The sequence below is a fragment of the Choloepus didactylus genome, chromosome 10 (assembly GCF_015220235.1).
Source record: "Choloepus didactylus isolate mChoDid1 chromosome 10, mChoDid1.pri, whole genome shotgun sequence".
NCBI lineage: Eukaryota > Metazoa > Chordata > Mammalia > Pilosa > Megalonychidae > Choloepus > Choloepus didactylus.
In genome coordinates, this window is record NC_051316.1 from 48,460,275 (window position 1) to 48,478,434 (window position 18,160).

The 18,160-nt window shown below is 41.2% G+C and overlaps 1 protein-coding gene across 1 annotated transcript in view; it reads left to right on the plus strand.

Moving 5' to 3' along the window:
- DOCK8 (dedicator of cytokinesis 8) overlaps positions 1-18,160 on the plus strand; it is a 216,974-nt gene that overhangs the window by 151,820 nt on the left and 46,994 nt on the right. The window contains 6 exon segments of the mRNA XM_037851154.1: positions 299-394; positions 3,410-3,505; positions 9,439-9,588; positions 11,187-11,300; positions 14,674-14,829; positions 17,110-17,249. Of these exon segments, the coding sequence (XP_037707082.1) occupies positions 299-394; positions 3,410-3,505; positions 9,439-9,588; positions 11,187-11,300; positions 14,674-14,829; positions 17,110-17,249 (752 nt within the window).

Consider the following 18,160-nt stretch of genomic DNA (forward strand, 5'->3'; position numbering starts at 1 on the left):
ATAAAAGTCACAGAACCTTAGATGGTTGAAGGGACTCTTCGGCATCCCCTGGTTCTAATCTGGTTTTAAATCTAGTTGGCTACACACCAATCTGTTTACTGTGGTTATCTCAGGAGGGAGTGGAATTAGGTGTAACTTTACCTTCTTTGCTTTATTTTTATATTTATTTATGACAACTGCTTTACCTTTGTGACCAGAAAAATTAAGAAATAAGTTAACAATGAATTTGGACCTCCAGGCTATTGACTCCCGTGCATCACTGTGGGCTGACCATGGAGTCATGGTTCATATATTTCAGATTGCTGACCGCAACTGCAACCGGATGTCATACTATAGCTGTGGCAATAATGATGTTCCGAGCTCGACTACAGCCCCACGGCCAGCCAGCAAAAAGGTACTGTGCTGGGCAGTGTGAGGGTGAGCCCAGGAAAAGAAGAATTTACCTTTCACCGAGACTAAATTAGACGCTCATCACTTAATTGCCCTCTAGCTTGCTTCCCACCCTCCTAACACCTCACCCTCCCACACACTGTTTCTTACCCCATTTTTTCACCATCTAACTGCCCATGAACTCAGCAGCTCTCCAATTTGCCAGGCATTAGCATTAGCTGGGTGGCTTCTTAAAACACCTATTGGTGGCCCCCACCCCCAGAGTTTCTGATTCAGTAGGTCTGGGTTGAGGCCCAATAATTTGCATTTCTAACAAGTATCCCAGCTGTTGCTGCTGGCTGGGGGCCCACACTTTCACAGTCAGAACCACTTTCTTTAGCAGAATGTGAATAGAGCCACCCATCCTGGACAAAAGTGAATGACAATAGTTAGGTATCATTTATTTCAATATTAGACAAAGTAATATGAAATGCTTCCCGTATTTCTCTATAATCAGCCTTATGTTTGAGTTCAGAGTTTTTACAAGCTATTAAACCACTTATTCCTTATGCCAGCCAAATGCCCCATTCATCGTCTTGGCCTGTGTGGTCTAAGGATAGAAAAAAAAAGTTTTCTCCCCTGCCAAGCACCCAATGTCTACCGTTATTGTAGCTACTTAAGTTAAGGTCTTCAGTGTCTTTCAAGACCCCTATTAAAATGTAAATATGCTAATTGGAAGAATAACATCGGAAGCCTTTTGCAACAGCGAACACCACAGGGAAATGTTTATTAAACAGGCCGAGAGGGAAAAGAGCCTCCGCTCACTTTAGACTGGATGAGAGAAAGCTCCAGTGTGGAGGTCCTGCCAGAACAAGGTGCTGCAGACTGGGCAGCGGGACCAGGAGGTAACTGTAAAAGAAGAGTTGCAAGAAGACATGGCTAGGTGCTAAAAACAAAATTTTCACTTACCCTAAAGCTTAGCATTAGGCTATCAGAGCCTCTTTGCTGGAAGTGGTTCCAAGTTGCCTTTTACTTCTTAAAAACTATTATTTGCCTATAACCTGACTTCCTTAAGGCATGACCTAATTTCTTCCAGGCATTGTCATGTGTGTTTTTTGCAATTGCCTTGTTTTGACCTGAAATGACCAGAAAACAATCATTTCATTTCAGAGGAAAATGTAATCAATGTTTTTCCTTAATAGCTCAGCAAACAGCGTTTTGCTGCTTGGGCTATTTTATGCAACCTCCAGAACAAGATGTTCCTATAGTACGTTGCCCTTGTAAGCAGCATAAATTACTCTAAGAAGCAGCTTATCCTTGTCTAATCCCTTCTTGCCCTGATTGCCAGTCAAACTGACCTATTTTCAGAAGTTACCTTTGAAGCTAGCTTTTTCCTACGATGGTTTTGGGGAGTTTGCATCATAGGAAGACACAGACCACCTCAGCTTAACACTCAACCCCAGACCTCCACGAGATGGGAGACCCTCACTAAGACTCACAAGAGCATACAAATAGGTTAGCATGTATGATGATTACAAAGGTTTGACTAACTTAACAGAATGGAGTGAAACTTACTGACACACTGAAACACACGTAAGCATTCTACATCTACCACAGTTACCCCCTGGGGATGTAAATAGTTAAAATATCCAGGCATCTGCAGAGATTTTCCATTTGTCTCCTTTTAAGTTATTTAGGTAGCTCAAAAATTGTAATGTATATAATAATTAGCAAATTGGGTTGCATGTGCACTGCACTTTATGGGTAATTTGAGGGATTATCAAGGGAAATCTTTGCTATAAGAAATTTTTGTTTTAGGCATTGACTTTAAAACTTAACTTTCACCTAGACACAACTTCAGTATATTGTGGTGTTCAAGTGGTTTTACCTTTCTTACCCATTGAACACTAAAAAAATGAGTTTATCTGTTTTTATTCTCAATGTTGTGGGAGTAGGATGAATGAAATCCATCAAAAATTCCAAGACACAATTTTTGCCTTTATTTAGGGTGACCAGCCATTCTGGTCTCCCCAGGACTAAGCAGGTGCCTGGGAGGCAGGACTTCCGGTTTAAAACTGGGACAGTCCCAGGCAAAATGTATTGAGTTAGTGGTCCACCTTTTAGCCTTGAACTTCTTTTCCATCTAAATTGTTCACAAGAGCCTTAACAAGTAGCTGGATAAACTAGGGAATTGGAAAGGTGCGAAAAGTGTAGGTCACTGCCTTCCACGTTTGTTATTGAGCAGTCAGAAGACTTGAAGGGAAGCGAAGGCATGAAGTGGAGCTGGGGAAATTTTTGAGCATCTGACCCTAAGGTACAGAAGTTTAGAAGTTGTGAATTCAAGCTGATACCACTAAGCCTTCTAATGTAGAGGACCCACTCATAAATCCAACCCATCACATTTCCCGCATAGCCATAGAGGGATTACAAAACTGAAAATTGTCAAATATCAGAAGGGACTTCAGATTGCATACAGTTCAGCACCATCGACATCATCTGGGAACTTGTTAGAAATGTACATTCTCAGAACCCACTCCAGACCTACTGAATCAGAAACTGAGTGGGACCTAGCAGTCTGTTTTAACAAGCCTTCCAGGTGATTCTAATCCACATTCGAGCTTGAGGACCTCTGCTGCCAACTAACTGATTTTATGGATGAGAAAACTGAGGGCCAAAGAGAGAAATGGCTTGCACCTGGTCACACAGAGAATTTGCAGCAGGATCTCCGAAGAAAGCAACAGGCTACCAGTTCTGCCTGCTACCTGGAATGCTTCCCAGAGAACGCAGATTCACTCCCATGCTGAGTCCATTCCATCGGACCTAGCAAGCCTGCAGACCTACCACTACCTTCTCCTAACCTATCTAGAATGTCCTCTAGTGTCAGCTTATTTCAGCATTGGCTTAGCCATCCATCACTTATGTTCTGGGACACATGTTTCAAGAACTAACAAGCTATTACAATTTGTTTAAAAAAAATTAAATTTATAAATGGGAGTGTTGAATTGCTCTTCTCATCACAAAACATATGGTTATTGTTTAGCATTTCCATGAAGAACTTGCCCTGCAGATGGTGGTCAGCACTGGAATGGTGAGAGAAACCGTCTTCAAGTATGCCTGGTTCTTCTTTGAGCTTCTGGTGAGATTCCTGCATACATATAATCTCTGTTCAGTAAGGCATTTTCATGTTTGCATATTCAAAAGGCAGTGCCATTTCCCGTATCCGGAATGGACACTTCATTCACCAAGTTGCTCCTCCTGGAAAACTGAGGTCTTCCTCTGAAACGTAGTTCTTCCTCACCCCTTCATCCATCTTCCAACAAATCTTTAAAATCTACCTCCACCTGTCACTTCTCAGCATCTCCACTGCATTCCACCTGTAGGAGCCTCCTGCAAAAACTTCCTCTTTCCTTCACCTGCATCCATTCTTGCCCCCACTCTGTCCATTCTGCACAGCACCAACAATAAAAAGCAGTTAATGTCACTCCCATTTAAAATCTTTTTAATGGTTTTCACTGTACTGGGAATAAAACACAAATTACTTTAGCCTTTTGTGTGATTCTGTCCCTTACCTTCACCGCTAACCTCCTCAGGCCATATCCCGCCTTCATTCAGCCATATTTTCACCCTTTGGTTCTTTGAAGATGTCGAAGGCTTTTCAGCTTCAAAGCCTTTTCCTATCCCTTCCTCCCTACTTCCCATACTGACACTCTTTGAGCTCTCAACTTAGATGTCACCAATCCAAAAGGCCTCTCCTGAATCCCTTATATTATAATATGTCTTTTACCTTATTCTTCTCTTCAACTCCCTATTCATTTACTTCCTAGTTCTTATCACAATTTATAATTGTATCTCTACTTTTTTTTTTGCCTATTGGATTTCTCAGCTCCAGTATACATTGTTCATTATCCTATCTCTAGTCCCAGCACACTGCTTGGTGTATTACCAGCACCAACTAGTATTAGTCAGAGAAAATGAGACTTGTTTACCCAACATCTATCAGTTCTCCAGGAGAAAAGAAAAAGATATAGCCCATAATGTCTTAATTTTATAAGTAGCAGAATAATAGTGATACCTATTCTTTGTTTAATTATTACTGGCCGTGAAAGGATTTTAACATATAGCCATTTAAGAATAAGTATTAATAATAGGGGGAGTTAAGGGGAAAAAAAATAAGTATTTTGTCAATATTGATAGATGGAGATACATATGTGAAATGACATTAAATGAAAAGGTTATATAAAAGCACAGATACCAACTACATAAAATTGTATGTACAAACAACCCAAGGGATCAGGAATGGATTGAGATACAGTGATAGGATTAACTTTATATTCACTGGATTCCTTCCTTTGTGACATTAAGTGAATACATATTTTTAAAGCAAAAGAGATGGCTGCATTTCTACCTCAGCTCTAGTTGATCGACATAAGTTCTAGACTAGGGAAAAGGCAGGGGTGGTGAACAACAGTACATAGAGAACAAGAGAGTCAAAGGAAACAAAAATAAATCACACACTGGGGAGGAAATGGGAAGTGAAGTACAATGGAGTTTTGTTTTGTTTTTTAATTAGTGATGCTTATGTCACAGAAATGTATCCAGGATTCAAGTTCCCTTAGAATTTCACAAAGTCTTAACCCCCAATTTGAGAAAGATTTTGCTGGAGAGGTGTTCTTTCAAAGCACAGTCCCACATCTCTGCAACAGAATTACTGAGGGCTGCCTATTAAAAATAAAGCAGATTCTGAAGACCCTCCCTAAAACCACTGTGAAATTGGCAAGGTAGGTGCCAACCGTGTGCATTTACCTGTCTTCCCAGGTGACTTCTAGACATACAGAGAGCCACTGGTCCAGACCACCTTTCATCTATGAGTCCTGAATGAAACTAGGGTCTTTGAGAACTTGCCTCCAGCTTTTGCAGTCTAAAATCCAAGCTGGCTAAGGTTGGCGGCTGTGGCGCTCACATATAGGGGCAGCAGCATTAGGAGTGAGGCAATGAGCTCTGTGCTCTGACAAGAAGTGAGACTGGCTGTAAAACTCTCTTGAGGCATGGGAAATATCAAAACCAAAGCTCCATGCTCTGTATACCCTGCATCTAATTACCCAATCCCCACCCACCACCAAGTTTCAACATAAAGAATATTCACTAGGGTCATGATCCATCTATAGATAACTTAAACAGATAATTTTAAACTGAGGTCATCTGTCAAAATTGCAGATCAAAAGAGGCAGGAAGCAAAAACTAAATTTTATATTACAGAATCTCATAGAGATCCCAAAGGTAAATTGTATTCCAATTCATTCCAATATCATTCCAATGATAATGTTTCATATCATTTATTCACTCACACTTCCCCTCTTCATTCTTAGCTTGCTTAATAGTTACATCTTATAAGCACTATGGTTGTTAGACTGGGGAACCAGACCCCAAGGAGGGTGGGTCTCAAACTCTGCTATGTAGGGTTTCTAGGAGCTGCTCTAGGTGCTCTTTAATATGTCCCTGTAACCTGAGTAACCCTGTGAGATAGGAGTAGTTATCCCCGTTGTGCAGGCGGGAAACCAAGGCCAACTGGGGATTTGCCTTCTCAGCCGTAAGAGGCGGAGCCTCAATTCTCTGGCTCTCAAGTGTCAGCTCTTGTCCTCCACCATTTTGATTCTCCTTGGAAGCTCAAAGTCACAAAACACTTTCCTAGCCCTCTCCACTCCCCAGTCCATCAACAACATACAATATCTTTGTATTCAGAAGTCAACTTTAACTCAGTGCAACAATTATTATTGAATTCCCAGTCAGAATGAACTCAGCATTGCTAAGCCTCAGTGGCTCCACGTGGCATCTTAGCGCTCTCTTGAAGACTAGTCAGCGTTCTCCGCAGGTGTAATGATGACTCTGTCCTTCTTGTGATATTGGTGACAGCTGGCATTCCTGAGGAAGGAAAAATAACATCTAAAATGTATTGAATAACTTACTATGTACGTATCAGGCACTGTTTTAAGTATGTGAGGCATTTTCTCATTTACTCTTCGTAACACCTGTGGCAGGAGTTTTTATTATCCCCAGTTTACAGATGGGGGTTGGAGGAGCTGTCACTGGCCATAAGGAAGCATCTCTCTGTCTGCCATGGGGCTTCATGAGTATCACTTCACTGCCCCAAACTGCAGGGAGCCAAGAACCATGGAAAAGGTGAAAAGTGTATTAGATTTTGCACATTTATTTACTAGGATGTGATGGGCTCACAGGAAAAAGCTAAAGCTAAAACTGATAGCCCCTCTTACCATTCAGGGAGTCTCTTATGGTAAACAGATGAAGCAGTGGGAAAGAGCTCCTGCTAATCCAGGCACATCGAGGGGTTCAGTCAACATGAAGATCAACTAAGACACCAACATGCACCACTGCAGATTATACCGTGAATCTGGCAGGGTCCTGGCAGGACGCAGTTGGCATTATTCCAAAGGGTTAAGTCTCATAGAGACTGTCCAGGGTGTAGGCAAAGTTACAGGAGCCAATAAGGGTTGGTGTGGCACCCAGGGACCCAGCAACTGCAGGAAGCCTTTCTCTATCAGAGCTTGAAAGAAGCAAGGGTAGGGAGCAGTATAACTGGGGCCTAGAGAAAGCTGGAGCCAGGGAAGAGGAGTCACATGATGAGCTGGAGCCTTAGAGAAAAGTTGCTGCAGCTGGAACCACACTGAGGCGGGGGCAGGAGGTTGGGGGAGAATAAACACCTGGGTCTCTATTCTTCAGCCCATTGATCCACCGTGGGTGCCTCTCATAGGCCAGCTCCAACCAGAAATCTGAGGACAAAGAGGCCGAATGATACAGTCCACAGCAAACAGCTTCCCAGGATTCAGAGCAGGACAGAGAAGGGAAGGAATCACCTGGGCTATGGGGTGGAGGCACATGGAAAATAGAAGCCCCAAGCTAGAACCTTGCGAGAAAACTGACCTCAAGCCCCAGGCCTCCATACATTGTGTATATGTGACTTACAGGTACCCCAGGAAATTATTTGAAAACTAACAAAACAGTATTTTCCCCAAGAAACTTGAAGAGAAAGAAACAACCGCTTCCTTGGGTTTAGCCAACAGCCTGGGCTGTTTAACCCCCTTTAGTTGTGTTAATGAACAGACGCTTTGGCAGTAGAGCCAAACAATCCCTGGGTGACTGTCACACTTGCTAATGAATAAATCCCTGTGCTTCTAGAAGATGCAGAGCCATGCTTTAGGGACCCAGAGGTAAATGCTTACTCAAGAATATGAAGTCTTCATTTTCAGAGGTGCCCTACTTTGAATGGAGCGCAAGGCCAATGAGGGAGAAAATATTTTCCTACCTCGTTGCCCCACTCCACAAATAATAGGCCAAGCATTCACCTATATTTCTACTGGGTGTTCTTCTCTGGAGACCCAGAGGACACAGTAGCTGGCAAGTTGCTGACAGTCTGGAAAGATGCCACTGGTTGGAAGTCTGGTATTGTGAGAGTTATTTATTTGGTTGTAGGATGGCCAAACTCAGCAGGCAGGAGCTGAATACAGCAGAGCATTCTAAAAGCCTGAGGATGGGGTGGGTTAGCCAGCAGAGAATCAGGATTAGGGTAGTGCAAAACAAAGAGGCTTTGTCTTAGTTCTTTTGTTAGGAGTATAGTGAAAAAGACATTTTTGTCAGAAAAAAAATGGAATCCAGTTCCCACCCCACGTTCAGGTTCTCCTATCAAATGGGTGAGGCTCTGTGGGATACAGATATATCCATGTGTCCTGAATCAAGCAGAACTCTATAGTGAAGAAAAACCATGAGTGGTAAACTGGGCTTCAGGATTTTATGTTCTCAGGTCTTCTCCAAGCTGGTGATGGCATTATCTTAAAATATGAAACACATAAAGCCTATTTTTCTGTTTTTCTCTTCCGAATTTACCTTCTCCTTGTTTTTTCTGTTTGTCTCATTGCTCATGAAATTGCCAGTCTGGATTCTTAAAAACAAAAATCAGTTGCTGATACATAAAAGTTCCCCCACATACCATGGGAGTGGAAGTTGACTTCCCCACACAACGGTCTTTGTCCCTGACCCTGACCTAGAGAGTCATGTTCAGGCAAACTTCTAGAGCCATTTCTTTTGGCGGTGACTCTTGGACCAGCCCGGACGCATTTATGAAAATGACCTCAGAGGGTGGACACCTAACCAAAGGGAACTCTCAGTCATTTTCATCAGATTGTTTCTAACAGCGCTAAGCAACATCCAACAAGGACAAGACTCAATCTCAGACTGTATCAACGTTGGTTGTATTGACCTATGAATCCTCCAGCATGAAGTCCTAAAACTAAGCATGTTTTTTATTTAAAGCTGTGTGATAGGCCTTGAGCTTATATTGTACTAGTTATAATATATCAATTGGTGCTCAGACTTTTATTATTTTTTTTTAAGTCTCACTAAAAGTTAGTTTTATAGAATTCACAACATAACTTTCCCTGGAAACAATGTTCTAAATAGTGGCTAAGTTTCCAACTAGCCAACAAAATCCTGCTCAACACATAATATAGCTAAAATGTGTAGAAGCAGAAAATAATCGTATCACGAAAAGAGAAATGTTTCTGGAAAAACTGCTCCACCTTTCACCTTGAAGCTCAAGATAGGAGGAAGATTTCTCCCATCTTCTCCCAACATAGTTTCAGGGACAGAAAGGACAGCAGTATCCTAAGATCTTTTTAATATAATGAGCTACGTGCATGTGGTAGAGTGGTTATGGGAGCCCAGGCTGGGTCTGTCCTGCAGATATAAACAGGATGGAGAAGGGGAGTCTTCTGATGAGGTAACTAAAGAATTACGCTCCCTGGCTTTGTCGGCAACAAGAAGAGAGTCCCCTGACTTGGGGTCAAGAAGAGGACACCCTTCCCACCTCCTGCCACCATGGTAACCATTTGTGTGTCGGGAGCATTTTTTAGTTAAGTCTGCTTGGGCAACCACCAATGCAGATAAAGTGTTGGAAAGTCCATTGTTAATGAGATTTTCTTCACGTCTCTTCCCTTTACCATATTGTACAAGCAGGTCACCAATTCCCGTGTTGACTTTTCTCCCTGTCCCTTTCTGTAGGTGAAAAGCATGGCGCAGTATGTGCATAACATGGACAAACGGGACAGTTTTCGGAGGACTCGTTTTTCCGACCGTTTCCAAGATGACATAACTACTATTGTTAATGTGGTCACCTCGGAGATTGCAGCCCTTCTAGTAAAACCTCAGAAGGTAACTGTATTTTACTCTTGACTTTCTAAATTTTTTACCTTGAGCATCTGTTACTTTTATAAGCAGAGAAAAATAAGTTATTATTTTTAAATAGTGATTTAAACTGCATTTAGTTGTAATCTTGTTCTTAGGAAATATAGTCTGAAGTATTATGGGGTAAATGGGCATGATATTTGCAACCTACTTGCAAATGGTTCAGAAAAAAATCTATACATAGAGAATGATAAGGAAAGTGAAACAAAATGTTAAGTATCAATGAATCTGGTTAAATAACATACAGGAGTTCTCTGTACTATTCTTGTACCTTTTCTGTAAGTTTGAAATTATTTCAAAATAAAAAAGTTAAAAAAAGACATTAAATGAAACAAAAGGTAATTGTAAAATTTTAGGCAGCAGTGTTTGTTATTTAATGCCTTTATCATTATTAGAGTGTATACAGTTTCCATTTGGTTATTTCTCATGGCAATCTTTGTTAGAGAAGCAATGGTATCTCCATTTTTGCAGGCAGAAAATGAGGCAGAGTGAGGTTGAGAAATTTTCCAAAAGTCACACAGCTGGCAATAAAGCCAAGACTGGCTTTGCCAAGCCCTGAATGGCTGGACAGTTCTGTAAACTGCCCGGGAGAAGCGGCCCATAAGGAGGATGCTGAGAAAGCACAAAGAACTGCCTCTCAGTGATGCTCTGGAAACCTCTTTATCAGGTCTTCATACATCCCAGTGGCTGGTCATCTTGGCCTGAATTTGCAAACTGCCCATGATAACAAGCAGAAATATTTTCAAATCATATTTTTAGTAATGTCAGAGGAAATTGATTTATCATTCTGATAATAAAGGACATAAACATGAAAAAGTGAATCCCTAATGACTCTGAAGTGCTATAAAATCCCTCATAAATATGAGCACTGAGAAGTAATAATATAAAATCCCCTTGGCCTGAATTCATGCAAAAGTTCACTCAACCGTGTACAACTCTGGCTTTCTTAAACTGGAATGCTCTCTAATTGGAAAAAAAAAGAAAGAGATTCCTTGGATTAAAAACTGACTTTTATCCTGAATGAATTTTCTGCATTAGTTCCTATAAATTAAGTGAGAATCTATTTCATTTAAGAAAATACATACATTTCAAGTTAGTTTTGCAAAAACAGTAGGTAACAGAATTAAATAAATTAGAGTCAAGCCATATGAAGAAATTTTATGCAACCATTAAAAACTGGTTTTGAAGAAATTTTAATGCTGAAGGAAATGTTCATAATATAATGTTGAATGAAAAAATTCAGAACCCAATACTGTAGATCTACGAGACAGATTATATAAATATTGATATCCATGTAGAGAAAAAAAGACTAGAAGGAAACACATCTAAATATTAACAGTAGTTAAAGAGTTATTTGTTTCATCCCAACATTCATGGCATCAGTTAAGAGCTATACTATATTTGCTACAATTTTGCAGAGGGAAAAACTGATGGTTAAAAAAGTTACCTGCTTTGCCCCTCATCACCCAGAGAGAAGTGGCTGAAACACAAGGCCCTGCCTCTCTCAATTCTTCCACCAGGACTTACCACAGAATGATTTGGGTGTCTGTCTGTCTGTTTTTAAGGAAAATGAACAAGCGGAAAAGGTGAACATCAGCCTGGCTTTCTTCTTGTATGACCTTCTCTCGCTTATGGATCGTGGCTTTGTGTTTAACCTCATCAAACATTATTGCAATCAGGTGAGTGACAGCCTCACTCGGAAATAGCCATTTTGTCCTGGTTCCTTCTCATTGGGTGTGATGCTCTTCACCAAGAGATGCGACGTGGATATTGGTACAGTGGATGGTGTCCTACAGGTTCCTCAGGCTGTGTTCACTTTTCTTCATTCTTTCCTCTTTCCAGTCCTCAGACTGGAGGATTTCAATGTCTTATCTTTAAGTTCACTGAATGTTTCTTCTGCCAGCTCCAATCTGCTGTTGAACCTCTCTAGGGAATTTTAAATTTCTCTTACTATGGTCTTCATTTCAATTCTCTTTGGTTCCTTTTCAAAATTTCCATTTCTCTATTAATATTCTCTTTGTATTCATCTGTTGTTTTCCTGATTTCCTTTAGTTCTTTGTCCATGTTTTCCTTTAGCTCTTTGAGCATATTTAGGACCATTTTTTCAAGTCTTTGTCTGGTCTGTCTCTCACTGATGGTTTCTAATGCTTTGATTTTCTCCTTTACCTGTGCCAGAGCCTCCTCTTTCTTTGTATGTTTGTAGTCTTTTGTTGAAACCTGCATGTTTTGATATTTTAATGTGTATTGCCGGAATTTAGATTCTGAGGCATCTGTTCCTCAAGTTTATAACCAGTTAGTGTTATGACAGAACTTTCCTTGAATGCCAGGAACTGATTTTTTAAAAAGGGAAAAAAAGGGAAACACCTTTCCCAGTCTTTACAGATTGGCCTGTGGGAGTGCTTTCTTCCAGGACTCATCCATACAATGAGTTTAGAGAATAGCTCAAGGCCAAAGCATAGGGGCTGCCCCGATCCTTTCTGTGCCATGTGTCTTGTCTTGGCCATGTGCATGGGGACCTGGGGGATTACAAATGTCCCCTCTTCCCTAGGAAATGGTTTCCTTACAGTCCTGGGCACTGCAGTGTATGTTCTACAGCAGCAGTCCCTTGTCCTGGCAGCCACAACTTGACTGCTCTCCCACAGTGTTCTGAAGGACAGTTCTGTGAGTTGCCTTCTACACACAGGGCAAGCTCTGAGACAGCAAGCCTAAGACAAGTGTCCTAGTTCAGTCCCTCAGGCCACCACCAGACAGACTGGGCTAGACATACATGCTCCCAGTATATGTATAAGGGTTACTCTCCTCCCTCCAGGACTGGGACTAGGGATCTGCACTGGAAGCACAGGCCAGCCCTGTGCTGAGCTGGTGAGGGGATGGGGGAGAGGCCAGCCAGGTGCCACAAGATCCTATCTCCTTTAAGTGGAGATTTTCTTGGGCACATCCTTGTTCCTATAATCTTTTAACTGTTTTCTGGAGCGTTGAGAAAGATGTTTCTGTGCGTTCTTGCTGGTTGTTCAAAGCTTCTGTGGGGGCAGGGCAGAGTGGAGCCATGAAGCTTCTCATTCAGCTTTCTTGATGGGGTGGGTCTTCTTTCCTTTTGTTTTAGCTACCTCTTCTCTTTTTCTTCCTCTTCCAGCCCTAGACCAGGAGTCTGGAAACCTGTGTTCTAATTCCAGCAATGCCATTTACACCTCTGCGACATGAAGAGCTTCAACCTCTGAGGCATTAGCTTCCTCACCTGCAAATGACAAGGCTGAATTAGATTTATTCAGGGTTTAATATTCTGAATCTGTGCTCTGTGTCTGCAGGTGACACCCAGGGAGGTTGCTTAGCACAATTCGTGGCATTCAGGCCTACAATGGTCACTGACCCCAGTGAATGATGATTTAATTCATTGATCCCAGTTGGCTAGATAGAAGATGAATGCCATACTTTAGGCAAGTTGAATACCTCCAAAGTCACTGATTTTGTCATTTTGCATAAATCTGATTCAAACATTGTCAGGTTTTCTACCATTTACAGACTTTGTGATAATGGGTAGAGCCTCAGTTTTTAATAATAGTCAATAACAATAGACAGATCTCCTTTTCCAGTAACTCTGTGTTGTTTACAGTATGCCACATCAGCCTCTACCAAGTTAACATCTACCACTTGGGTAAGATCACTGAGGCTGCTGTGATGGTTCCTGGCCTTTGGGGAGGGTGTTTCCAGAATTTCACCTTCCTCCTTTTTTCTAAACATTACTAAAATTATTTTTGAAATTTCTGAGTTTGATGATGTCTCCAGGGGCCCATGAAAGATATCAACAGTGTGCCTTCTTTCAAGCACACATATCTCATGCTTTGAACTCCTTGTTGTGACCCTAAGTGATGGGCTTATGACTGAGTTCTTATCAGTTTAACTTGCCGGTGACCCCACTGGCCCAAGTCAGCTAGAACTGCACACTGACAAGGTTATGGGTTCTGGTAACTGTTCCTGTACAGAAGTCATCGTGTTTTATTTTTCATGTAATGCATAATGACCTTCATTTGTTTAAGTAAATATCTAACTGTGGATTCTATAGGCAAAATGCTCCATAACACAGTGGCTTCTCTTACAATGGCTGAAAATGTGTGCTCCTTTAAATTATATGGTTTAAAAACTCCCCTTAAAGTGAACGAAGTAGAAGCATGTTCTTTCACAAGGAGGAGAAGCTTTGTGTTCCTGTGCTGGTTGGGAGGGTGTTGCTGATGATATACCAAGAGGTTCAAGGTCCAGCGGGTCCCTCCTTTCCCTACTTTTGTCTTAAGAGTAGCAGCTTCTGAGTTACAGCCTATCATAGAGTCTGGGTCCTTCATTTGTTCAGCTTACTTGAGGGAAACAAGGGATGTTATATACTGTCGCCTTTGTCTGCTTTTCATTGTTGGTTTCATGGATTTTTTTTTAGGAAAGATTTTTCCTGGAAACTTTTCTAGCTTTCTCTTTCTTTCACTTCTACTTCCTCCTCTCCCACTTTGGGGCAAACTCCTTGGCTTTTTTGCAGGAACTATGTACTTTCCTAAGATCTTTGATTCCTTTGATGTCTTCATCTAGGGAACTGGTTAACTTCCTAATGGGGACTTGAATTGAAACTGCAAAAGAACACTTGTGGCATTAAAGTCATCCAGTCCTATTACATTAGTTTTGTGTGGCCCCATTTGGGGTGGACTCCTTTCATTTAGTTTCTCAGACACAGTGGGATTTTTTGGAAAGTTAATTATATTATGTTGCATTGAAGACGTGCCTCAAGCTTCTTTTCAACACAAGTTTGTCACGAATTGTAGATTCGGTGAGGGTGGGGGGTGGGCAGGAATCCTCATTTTGGACAGCTGTTAGTCTCGAATCATTAAGGGGAATAGTAAGGGGTGGAAAGTTATCGGGCCTTCCCGCGATGCAGTTTGCCATCTGTTGCACAGTCCCATTAATTTTTATAAAATTGACTGCCTTTATCTGGGGAGAAAGGATATTTTGTGTCTGTCAACCTCAACTCCGTCCACCTTATAATAAATGCTTCTTTCTTCTCGTTTTTCTTCTCAGCTGTCAGCCAAGCTCAATAACCTTCCAACACTCATTTCCATGAGGCTGGAGTTCCTGAGAATCCTCTGCAGCCACGAACATTACCTCAATCTGAACCTCTTCTTTATGAATGCTGACACCTCTCCAGCATCTCCCTGCCCCTCCATATCGTCCCAGGTAACAGAAAGAATAATTCAAGCTATTTCATTTAATTAGTTTAGTTCAGCTCGTTTATTTCCTGTAAAGGTTGATCTTATCAATTAGATGAAAAATCCAGCCATTCAAACCAAATTAATTGATCTAGAGATAGACAAGATTGCTACCCTGAAGTTGCACCATCTTAACTAATAAATTAAAGTTAAGTAATTGACTTTCTCCCAAGGCTCACGGGTCCCTGTTGAGGCCAAGCAAAGCAAGAAATCCTTAAGCACTATGAAAATGCAGAAATTCACAGAAAAGAAACATATTTTTCTTAGTCTGATATCAATCATCTTTCCTTTGCCACTTCTCTTTTCTCAGACCCCAGTACCATAAAATTTATGAAATTTCAGGTCCTTTTATATTGATTGCACACTATTCTAGCAGTGTTGTGGGGTATTTTTTTTTTTTTGCAATTTTATTGAGATATATTCACACACCATACAATCCATCCAAAGTATACAATCCTAGATTAGAATCTGGATAGGGGGATGGAAATTGCACCCTATTCTGTGGCAGAGAAGAGCCAATTCCTCTGTTACAAAATACAATCATCATCATCATGATCAATGTTAGAATGCTTTCATTACTCCAGAAAAAGAAATAAAAAGAAAAAAGAAAACCCCAAACATCCCATACCCCTTATCCACCCCCCCGTTCTTTATTTTTTAAAACAGTTTTATTCACACACCATGCAATCCATCCTAAGTGTACAATCAGTGGCTCTTGGTATAGTCACATAGTTATGCATTCACCACCACTAGCAGTGGTTTTAAATAACATGGATATTATATCTCTGAACTACCCTAGAACTTCCTCTTGACACTGTAACAGAATGGTATTTAGCGTAAGATGTGTCCATTTTGGATCATATTCCAGAGAATTCAGTTCTCGAAGTATAAGAAGGTCTTATTCTAAAATAATCAAATGGCCTGTTCTATAGAACTTCTATAAATAGACATTATGTAGAACACATCCACAAAGTGGGTATAAATACTTAGAGACAATGATTTGATGAAGTGGCCAATCTTTTTTGTAGAGCAATGTATCCCAAATTCAGTTCCATGAGTCCCAAGATAAGAGGCATTATGCAAATACAGGACTGCATAGTCAAATAAGTTTTGGAAACTTCATGTTAAAATATGGCCATCCAAGAGTCTTCAACTTGATAATATAATTTGTAAGGGCCCAAGGGGTGTAGGAGGAAATGAGAGGTATGTGATAAGCAGAGATTCCCAACGTGATTTGACTATGGAAATTTTTTTTTTTTTTTTTTAATAACCAATAGATCATCTCAAGAGACTAACGTCCTCTAGAATGACTTTAGGAAAAATGCTGTTTTATGGTCACAATCTAATTGTAGGGAACAATTCAATAGCCCAGAAGAGTATACAAAGTTTCCCAACATTCTTACTGGCACAAAGGTAAAGGCTTGTTTTAATAATTAAAAAAAAAACCCTAGTCACCCATACCAGATGACATGATCTAGATATTAGCTAAGTGGCTATTTTGACATGAACTGGCAAAGATCTGACTTACAAGCAGCTATTCCTAATGCATAGCCTTCCTTCAGCATCCTGCCAGGAAGGTTGACTCCTGAGACTACCCTAGGTCCTTTCTCCATTACACCACTCACCACCCTGGGGAGTTACCAGCCACAGGGGCCAGGCCCAGCCTCATCAAACAGGATTCCCAGACACACTTTACATCTCTTATTGAAACACAAAGTGTGAACACAGGAGAAGGACATGGGAATTGCCTAGGACTGGTACATTTGACACTTCCCTGCCTGACACCACTTCTAGTTCCAGGCTAACAAAATTCAGACAACATGCTTAAGTCATAACATAAGTGAAGCTGGGTAAATAAGGGTCATAAATAAAGGGGATATTTTGTTACAGAGGAATTGGCTGTTTTCAGCCACAGAATGGATGCAATTTCCATCTCCCTGTTCAGATTCTAATCTAGAATTTTAATCTCCATCTTTTGACTCAGCGTGGGGAAGGGAGTGCTATTCATTTTTTGACAGACTGTGTAATTTCATCTTGCTCAGTGGGCAATTTTCCACCTATGGGTATGGGAAAGGGAAGAAACCACTCTAAGACCTGGTTTCCTCATCTATAGTACCTGCCTCACTGGGTTATGGCTATAGGGTAATGTTTGTGAAGTGCCTCCAAAGCAGGTGCTCAAAAATAGCAGCTATTGTTATTATCATTACAATTCTCGTTATGTATAAAACTGTCCCTTGCATTGCTGTAGAACTCAAGCTCCTGCTCCAGTTTCCAGGACCATAAGATCGCCAGCATGTTTGACCTGACTCCTGAGTACCGTCAGCAGCACTTTCTGACCGGCCTCCTCTTTACTGAACTGGCGGCTGCCCTCGACGCCGAAGGGGAAGGGTATGTTTCTGTCACTTAAAATGGATTACAGGGCAAATAAAAAAGATGCTCCTTAATGAATTTGTAGTCCAAACACTTGTGTTTGCAAAAAAGAATTCTGTCATTTGCCAGTTCCAAAGAGTATGTTTTGTAACTGATGCTAAAAGGGAAGGGAGAAGAACCACAAAACAGCTTTTTTTCAGTCACTTAGTTATTGGGTGAGAATTTGCTGATTTTACTATAGCAGGGTTTCCAGTGAGGCTTTGATTTATTAGTCAGCTCCCTGGGAACAAAGCCATTTTTATCCAACCTGACATCAGAGGCAAGAGTAAGATGCTGCTTGACTCAAATCAATGCTGACAGAGGAAGTGGCTGCTGATGAGAAGGCAGCTGTCCTGTGTCTAGACTAGGCTACTTGCGGGCAGGCCTTCCCAGGCTAAGAGAGAAGCCACCATCTAAGGCTTTTAAATCCAGTCACCTCTTATAAATCCAGTCATAGATCTCCTGGGCTTCAGCAATCTAACCTTGCAATCAGTGGACAGGGTGGGAGGTAGAGCACCACTTTTTTCCTTCTCTCCCTATGCTTCATGAGCCCAAAGGACCAGGAAACCAAAGCTCTTCTGAGCAGATGGAAGGAGACAATGTCTTCCAAAATATTATACATCTCGTTCAACAATTACTGAGCATCTGCCATGGGACAGACACAGCTGAGTGCTGGAGTACATCAGAGATATATCAGTGCATAAAACAGACAGAGTTCCCTGCTACTGTAGAGCTCTCCACCCAGGGACTCAGATGCAGAGACCGTTAGGATCGGAAAGTAACTTAGGTTCAACGTTTTGGTTTTCAGACAAGGCTCACAGAATTGCAGAAACGCATACGTTACATAGCAGAACCAAATCTAGAGCCATGGTCTCTTGAGTCCCTTCCCA